This window comes from Chenopodium quinoa, unplaced genomic scaffold, assembly GCF_001683475.1.
Source record: "Chenopodium quinoa cultivar QQ74 unplaced genomic scaffold, ASM168347v1, whole genome shotgun sequence".
Taxonomy (NCBI): domain Eukaryota; kingdom Viridiplantae; phylum Streptophyta; class Magnoliopsida; order Caryophyllales; family Amaranthaceae; genus Chenopodium; species Chenopodium quinoa.
Window position 1 is genome coordinate 3871691 of NW_018742733.1, and position 9444 is coordinate 3881134.

The 9444-nt window shown below is 34.6% G+C and overlaps 1 protein-coding gene across 1 annotated transcript; it reads left to right on the top strand.

Moving 5' to 3' along the window:
- Positions 1-4547: 4547 nt before the first annotated feature.
- Positions 4548-9431, top strand: LOC110723924 (65-kDa microtubule-associated protein 1-like). Its single transcript, XM_021903338.1, has 10 exons — positions 4548-4701; positions 5830-5924; positions 6003-6206; positions 6340-6588; positions 6673-6888; positions 7247-7402; positions 7499-7810; positions 8097-8184; positions 8305-8453; positions 8821-9431. Exons 2-10 carry the CDS (start codon positions 5853-5855, stop codon positions 9106-9108), a joined length of 1734 nt encoding a protein of 577 aa, XP_021759030.1. The 5' UTR covers positions 4548-4701; positions 5830-5852; the 3' UTR covers positions 9109-9431.
- The last annotated feature ends 13 nt before the right edge of the window (positions 9432-9444 follow it).

Below are 9444 nucleotides of genomic sequence, written 5' to 3' on the forward strand. Positions count from 1 at the left end.
AGCATAATACACATCGATAAGTCTTTGCATTCATAGTTTGACCCAATCCTGAAATAGGAACGGCCCGAAGCCAAGCAAACGTGTGATCTCCCTGCTGAGATTTCCACAATGCTGATAGACGAGGGGATAATGAAAAGGTGGATTCTGCAAAATCGGTAACCTTCGTGGAATATATATCTGCCAGTTTCTTCATAAGTTTTGGGGCAGCGACCTCACTAGGATTACTTAAAAAATCAGACTCCACCACGCCATTAAACAAACCCAAAGCGTCTTCAAAAGCTCGAACATGACCAACAATGTCAGCATGCCGTAGAAGCTTTGTTTGCAACCCAGTAGACTGCAACCGAGAAGCAAGAAAAGCATAATGCCGAATATCACCTGCAGAATATATCTTTAATTCTTTTTTACTAAATATTCTTTTTATTGGGCATGGTCTTGCTATTTTATTATTTTATGATAATCATGTTAATTTTTAATAGATTAAATATTCATTTTTTTTAACTTGGTATTTACTTTTTACTACTAAATGTTCACTTTTTTACTTGTTCATTTTTTGCTGTAATTTATTTATTTATTTATTTTTTTTGAAGGATCATTTTTTGCTGTTATTAAATGTTCATTTAAGACTCATTGCTGCATTTGCAATTTTTTTTTTAAAAAAAAAATAATCCAACTGGCAAATAGAGAATTATTGGGCTTAAAACATTACTTCTTGAAATAAATAAGCAAAGGGCCCATCTGACCCCTTAGAAGGGTGCATGTCATGTGGCCCATGCTTAAGAATTTTATCCATTATAATAATGAACTTCTTTTTTTTTTTGGGGGGGGGGGGGTGATTTTATAGATATAATAATGAACTTCTATTATTATAATTCTATCCATTTTAATATTGATTTTCTATAATTATAACAATAATAATACATATAAATAAGCCTAGTTGTTGAAGCAGTAGAGAAGGACAAATTGCATGTGAAATATTTTGGATGGTTCAAATGGGTCATCAACGTTATGACCCCATACTCTATTACCCACATCACTTCCTAGGGACTCAAATTAGAAAAGGACCTACTAATAAAAGTCTATTATATACTCCGTATGTTGGTTTCTGCTTCCTATTTGAGCTACTCACATATCCAACACTTTAATAATAATAAGTGATTAGTGGATATGATCTCGTTTAATTGGTGAAGTTTAAGGCGCTATTCAAGATTAGAAGTCGAATAAGTTAATTTTATTATCAATCATTTATCTATATATTATAAAAAATAGAAGATTTGATAAAGAAAACTAGTAGTTACTAAATACAAAGTACTTAGGGTAAATACATGTGTGATGTGTGACATGTGTCATGTCATAGGTTTTTTTAAAAAATATTTGGGTTTTTTTAAAAAAAAAAAATATTTTATTTATTTTTTAGGGTAAAAAGAACTCCGATACTATGAGGAGGGATTATAGGAAATTCCCTCATAAAATGAAGTTGGTGAGCTGAGATTAGATCCATGACCTCACACGAAGAATTAACTTATTCCAATCTCATATCTTGAATACATAGTAAGGGTCTGTTCTCATTGACTAAACTCAGCTTTACTGAATTGAACTGAGCTGAGCTGAACTGAATTGAATATTTTATAAGAGAAGGAAATTAGGAGCTGAACTGAATTGAACTGAACTGAACAGAACTAAAAATAAACGTATTAGAACAGGTCCTAAGTTAGTAGCAATAAGCAACACTCTTGCATGTATTATATGCACATATAATAAAAACATTGGCCTTGTTTGGGAGAAAGCTGAAAGCTGAAGCTGATTAAGTTAGCTGATTTTGACTAGCTGATTTTATTAACTGATTTGACTAACTTATTGTGTTAGCTGATTGTATAAAAGTGTTTGGTAAATAGCTGATTACTTAAAGCTGTTTGAGTTTGCAAAATGGCCAATAAGGACATTAGCATATTTAACTTTGAAGAAGTAGTTATTTCATAAATGATATATGTATTTATTGTTAACAAATTTACATGGTAGATATAATTGGGCATATAATTTTATCAATGATATTATGAGATAATTTTTGTACATAATTCATTTTATGAAGTTGTGAGATCATTTTTTATATTTTTTTTTTTGAAAGAAGATCATTTTTTATATTAACATTGCAAGAATAATTTTATATTAACAATAGTGAATGCACAACATCAATGAAATCGAAAAAAAATATTACAAGCTGAACTTTGTAATGTTACAATGCAAACAACCTTTTGATATTGGAAAATGAGAATGTCTATTAAATTAAAAAAAATCTATGTCTAAGAAATACGCCGTCGTCTTCTGGATTGCCTATTTGCCATCAAACTAGCAGTAATTTCATTTCGAATTTTTATCATCTCGTTGGTACTCAAATCAGCTAAAGTTGGTCAAATAAGCTAATATAGGCCCAATAAGCTAATATAGCCCCAATAAGCTAACTACCAGTGTTTGATAATTAGCTTATTGAATAAGCTTATTTACCTCAATAAGCTGTTTTCCAAAACGTTGGGGCTATATTAGCTTATTTGACCAACTTTAGCTTATTTATATAATAATCCTTATATGAACCGCGGCCGAGTCAATGCATTGGTCATGTTTTCATGGGAGTCTCGAGACAATGCTCCATTGCTCCACGCATTACCATGAAAAAGGCTAAAGTAACACTTACTTATACTGTATTATTAAGTAATATCAATCAATCACAGTGATTAATCATGGAATTTTAAGCACTTTACCAAAATCACTAATGCAAGAAAGGAACAAAAAGTTCGTACAATATAGAACTCGGTAAATGTATATTTTATGATATAGACTACCAGCATTATTAAATTACTATTTTAATAGTAAAAACAAAAAAAAAAATTAATTGTTTGTATGTGTTAATGTGGCCTATTAATTAACTTTTTAAGGTTGTCTACTCGTGAAGATTGGTTAAGAAGTATGGGCATGCCATCCCTGTGTCTATTTTTATTTTTATTTTTATTTTTAATTTATTTATTTATTTATCTTAGCTGTATAAAATAAAATAAAATAATTGAAGTATTTTTAATTTTTAAATATATTTGAAGTATTTTTAATTTTTAAATATATTTTCTTTTTTGCAGTTGCGCCAAAAGTGAATAGATTGCCAGTCAAAGAAGCAGCTATTAGCTCAAGCTGGTCAAAAACAGCAAAACTAGTCAAATGTCTTCGTCTCTAACTACCAACTACATCCTTGTTCGCCAAATTACTCCGTAATTATGTACGGAGTAGGAATTAAGTGTTGCTTGGACAGCTTGGAACTGGACTTAATTGATGGAGTTAATTGAGGTGACTTACATAGTTACATTCTATGGCGATATTAAGAACCACGGAGTACAATAATTTGTTTCTAGATAGAGGTGATTAACATTTATCCGGTCCGAAAATAGAGCAGGTTTGGGTAAGCCTAAAAACACATTTTTAGTTAAAGCCTGAACCGATCCGAAAAAGCTCGAAAAATCAGCTTTGGCCTGACAAGCTCGCTTCTTTTTAGCGGGTTTGAACACGACATATCATGTTAAGACCTGACCCAGCTCGAATATTTTACCAACTCTAGTTCTAGTATGTATACTAATGCTGTTCTACTCGCATTTTCTAATAACGTCCGTTTCTGTAAGTTATTTATGTGAAGGAAAATCTACGTTAGTTTATTGCCACGTTGAGTGTTTCATATAATATACTCGTAGAGATTAACATGAAACCGATAAATTTCACAAAAATTCAAATAGATCGAGTATTATGTATGTGCAAGATGATCATTTGGATCATACTATTTTTGTGCAATCAATGAACAAGATTTTAAGAAGGGAAAATCCTTAGATATGGTTTGGACATAAGATTGATTGTATGGAATCATCAATGTCTAACACATGCATGACACAATAACTCAAACCCAAAAAAGATTTTAAAAAGTGTTGCACATGGTAGCCAAACACAACATGATATGCCAATGGTCATGTCGAAGGTATGAGATGAGCATGAATACCATTTTTGTTGGAAAAACATGAAAAGGTAAAATCCAACACAACTTACTAGTACTCAACTTTGTATAAGTTAATACATTAACGAATAGAAACGTGATTTAATTATACCTAGTCATAAACTCATAATATAGCCACCATCAAACAAGTATGACAGAACACTACACGAGGTCGCGACCTAGCTACATTGTGGCTCAAGCCTAAACAACCACCCATGACTCCACGAGACCACTAGTTCATGACCCAATGCTCTCAAGTAAGATCTTAAAGGGCAAAAACTGTCATTTGAGAAGGGAACAATGTCACAACTCACAAATCACAATCAGTAAACACCACAAGAAATCATAGGTGCCAGATTTGTCAAACAAGAAAAAGAAATTATTTTTAATTACAAGAAATCAAAATTATAAACCTACCCAAAAAAAAAAAAAATACTTTTCAGACAATCATATGGAAAGGAGAGAGAAAGAAGAGGGTCGCTCACAAAGTAGGCCCCACCTCAATTAACAATCACAAATCGCAATTTTCTCTCTCTTATTCTTCTTACAATCTTCTTCTTCCTTCACTCAAGAGTCCTCACTTCACTCTCTCTTTCTCACTCTTCTCACTTTCTCTCTCCTCGAGACGACCAAAATACTTCAGATCTAACTACCCAGAAAACCCCAAGCATTTCATAATTGTAAGCTTTTTCTTCCTTTACTTCTCACTTCATTTACTTCTACATTGCCTTTTTCTTGCTATTTTTGGTAATGGGTATGGCTTAATTTTTGTTATTACTGCTTAATTTGTCTTATTATTATCTAATTTGGAGTGGGTTTTTGTTTTATTGCTTTGAGGATCTGAATGATTTACTGATTTCTTGATTTAATAACTGATTTCTTGAGTTAATTCATTTGGTGGGTTTTGATTTGATTTTTACTGGGAATTTTTCTTTTCTTGATTTTTCTGGGGTTTTTTTGTTGGTTAATGAGGTGGTTTTAGTTAAAGATCTTGTTTTAGGATTCTTTTTAATTTAATGATGTAAATGGGATTTGATCTTGGGTTATTGGTTCAAGCAATCCCAAGAGGTTTCTAAATGGGTGTTGGATAATATATCAAAATGACTTGGGGTTTAAGATCGTCAATCTTCTATTTGTTGCTTGTTTGTCTGGTGAAATGGATGAGTTGGTCGATTGCTGATTCTTGAGGGGTTTTTTTTTTTGGTTTAATTTATTTTATATTAATTTATTTTTTAATTATGTGGATTTAGCATGTTATGTTTTTGTTACTTTTTTTAAAGAATCATTATCAGTATAATATAAATAAGAGTTGGATGTTGTTATCATTATGTGGGTTATTGGTGAGTGATGCCAAAGATGTTAATTTTGTGGATAATGTTGCTATTTGCTAAGTTGCAACTTTATAGTACTAGATTGACCTATTAATTTTATGGTAGTACCAATTGTAAATGACAGTTGATCTGTCACATATTATTGCCTTGTCATCTATATTCTTATCACAGTTGGTAGGTGATTGAAACAATTGCTTTCTATTCTGTATATATGATGGAGTGAATGGGAGCCTTAGTGTGATTATCACTTGTATTCTTTCTCGGAATATTCAAGTCGTTTGTTGTTTCGTGGTTTTGTGTGATTATTTGTTGGTTTACTGCTGAGAGAGAGATTGATGGAGGAATGAGGGTTTATTTGTGTGTTTTGATCATTATTAGCTAAAAGATAGTTTCTGCGTTTTTTGTTTTGTTTTTATCATTTTGGAAGTCGGGTTTTTTCTTTTAAATGAAGAAGCTGAAATTTTGGATTCAATGCAGGTCTGTAATAGGCTTTTTCTTCAATGGCAGTGGCAGATGCAGAAAATCCTCTTACAGGAGAAACCACTTGTGGGTCTCTACTACAGCAGTTACAGGTAATTAAAGAGGAATGAGATAATTGTGATTTGAACATCTTAGCATTGTGCTGATTATCATTGTTTGATTGGATGTAGCGAATATGGGATGAAGTTGGTGAAAGTGATGAGGATAGGGACAAGATGCTTCTTCAGATAGAACAGGAATGCCTGGATGTTTACAAAAGAAAAGTTGATTTGGCTGTTAAATCAAGAGCTCAGCTTCTCCAGACCTTGGCCGATGCTAATGTTGAACTTTCTACCCTCTTTTCTGCTCTTGGAGACAAAACTGCTGTCGGAATGGTTTGATTCTGCTATAATTCAATTTATTTATTTAATTTTTTAAGGAGATACAAGCCAATATCTTGTTTGTATCTGATCTACATGTGAATTTGAAGTGTTGATTATAATCAGTCTACACATTACTTTTGGGCAGCCTGAAAAAACATCTGGAACAATTAAGGAACAACTTGCAGCAGTTGCACCAACATTGGAGAAGCTGTGTAAACAAAAAGAGTATAGGTTGAGAGAGTTCTCTGATGTACTGAGACAGATTCAGGAAATTAGTGGAGAAATTGCTGGGAAGTTGAATGTGAATGATGCACCAGTAGTTGATGAATCGGATTTATCCCTACCGAAGTTAGAGGAATATTATGCTCAACTTCAAGATCTTCAAAAAGAAAAGGTATAATTTAACCTTTAATATTACATGGTGATACTATGTCCTATTTGATAGGAGTTACACTCATAAATTTTGTTGACGTGACAGAGTGAAAGGCTGCACAAGGTCTTGGAATTTGTGAGCACTGTACATGATCTTTGTTCTGTCCTTGGTATGGACTTCTACAGCACCGTGACTGAAGTGCACCCAAGCTTGAATGACTCTAATGGTGTGCAGTCAAAAAGCATTAGTGATGAAACACTGTCTAAGCTTGCTGAGACAGTTGTTGCTCTAGAAGAGGACAAAAAACAGAGGCTTCATAAGGTAAACCATTGATCAAACTACTCAACATCATTTAGACTTGCTTAAAGTTGGTGTGATCTCTTAAAGTTCCGACCCCACTCAATATGTAAAAAATTTTGAGCTCAAGTTCCAATGGTTACCCTGAAAGGCTGAAACAACCCGGAAAAAGAAGGAAAAATAGAGTTTATCCGAAGTGACTTGACCTGAACCAAACCAAACTGACTAAAGAGTGCCACACCTGTGATTCTCAAGTTGTCCTTGTAAATTTTGTGTTCATGTTTCATTATAAGCTGCTGCTATGAGGGGATGTGAGGTTAGAATTTGATGTTGCCATACATGTAAAACTAACATGAGGCTAACAGAGTGTCTCTAAGTGCAGCTTCAAGAGTTAGCTAATCAATTAACTGATCTTTGGAATCTAATGGACACTCCTGAAGAAGAGCGACAATTGTTTGACCATGTTACATGTAACATATCAGCCTCAGTGGATGAAGTGACCATTCCAGGTGCTCTTGCTCTGGACCTGATTGAGCAGGTACTGTAGTTGTAATTTATGTATGCTGCTCTTACAAAAAATGATGCTTGGTACTGACAATAGTTTTTTCATTATGCTTGGACTTTTGGTGGTTAGGCTGAGGTTGAGGTAGAGAGGCTTGATCATCTAAAGTTTAGTCGGATGAAGGAAATTGCCTTCAAGAAGCAGGGTGAACTTGAGGAGATATATGCCCGTGCACATATAGAAATTGACACAGAAGCTGCTCGGGAAAAGATTTTGGCAATTATTGATGCTGGGAATGTTGAGCCCTCAGATTTGATTGCTGACATGGATAGTCAGATCTTGAAGGCCAAAGAAGAGGCTCTTAGTAGAAAAGAGATACTGGACAGGGTTGAAAAATGGATGTCAGCTTGTGAAGAAGAGAGTTGGCTTGAAGACTACAACCGGGTATGGCTCTATTCTATTTTGTTTTGTATTTCAGGGATTTAATTTCTTTTTCTGTGTCTTGTTGTTTCTTTCTTTTCTATTCTCTTCCAGAGGTTAGAAATGTTTGGTATTGATTTTGCTTTACAATGGGCATTGCTAGTTTATGCGATACAACCATTAGTAACCTTAATGAAGGTTTTATATTTCTTCTTTTGTCATCATTTTCACCCGTCTTTCTAGCGAAGTGATGTGTTGAGCGCAAGCACATGCGTTGGCCTCTGACTTAGAACTTCTTTCATTTTTACAGGATGACAACAGATATAATGCTAGCAGGGGTGCTCACTTAAATCTTAAGCGGGCAGAGAAAGCCAGAATTTTGGTGAACAAAATCCCAGGTTTGTATGATATTTGATGAAATATGAAGCTGCATTTAGTTGCTGCCAACTGATTCTTCACACAATGCAGGCTGCTTATAACTTTAATATGTGAATTAAACTACTTTTGTGACCTTGCAGTGATGGTTGAGACTCTTGTTGCCAAAACTCGCACGTGGGAAGATGACAGGGGTCTGACATTCACTTATGATGGGGTTCCCCTGCTTGCTATGCTGGATGAATATGCCATGCTCAGGCACGAAAGAGAGGAGGAGAAACGGAGGTTGAGGGTAAGTAACTTACTGTAACAGCTCAAAGCAAAACTCCTGGCTGCATAGCCTGGTCACGTATTATTCCATTTCACCCCTTGTTTACATAGGCTGGATTTTAAGCATAGTGGTGGGAAATTCTACTTTCTTAAATCAAACAACTTAAAGAGAGAGTACTACATGCCTGGATTCTCGGATACAACATACAAACATTATAAAAAGTCTGAGGCTTTGAGCCAATACCATCCCCTTCTCTTCCATTTTTGTTCTCCCTAGATTATGTATGGAGTTGGTTTGAAATGGCTAGGCTAGTACCTGTCCTCGATGGTAAATGGACTGTATATTGCATTGTTTAGTTGTGATGGTAACTTCTGTGTTGACCCTGCAGGATCAAAAGAAATATGTTGAGCAGGTAAGCACAGATCAGGAAACTGCTTTCAGTTCAAGACCTAGCCCTGCTAGACCTGGTAGTGCCAATAAGAAAGGACCACGTGCAAATGGAGGCCCCAACGGGACTCCTAATCGTCGACTCTCTCTAAACAGCCACCAAAATGGAACTCGATCATCGAAAGAGGGTAAGATCAGGCCAGCAGCTCCAGTGAATTATGTTTCCGTATCGAAAGATGATGCTTCCTCCCACATCTCTGCCTCAGACTCTATTCCTGTTACGCCTTAATAGTTGAAATTAGAAGAGATAATCTGTAGGTTTGTTGTCATAGCGTAGTTTTAGTTCACTGTCGTAGGATGATAAATGTGAACAGTAAGGTGTAATGAGAGTATTTAGTATATACTGGGAACTATGTGTGTTATATTGACATTAAGAAGCTTACTAATTCATGCTGTACTATTTCCCATTTTCCCATGTTAGTTGGTTGCGAAACCTCTGGGATAACCAAGTCCCATGCCTTCGAAGATTTTTGTTCACAGAGCATCAGTAACAGAGAAATTCTTCTCACATGTTGTATAACTGTATAAGCTATAACTTTTTACTTCTACTCAGAATTTACGCTTG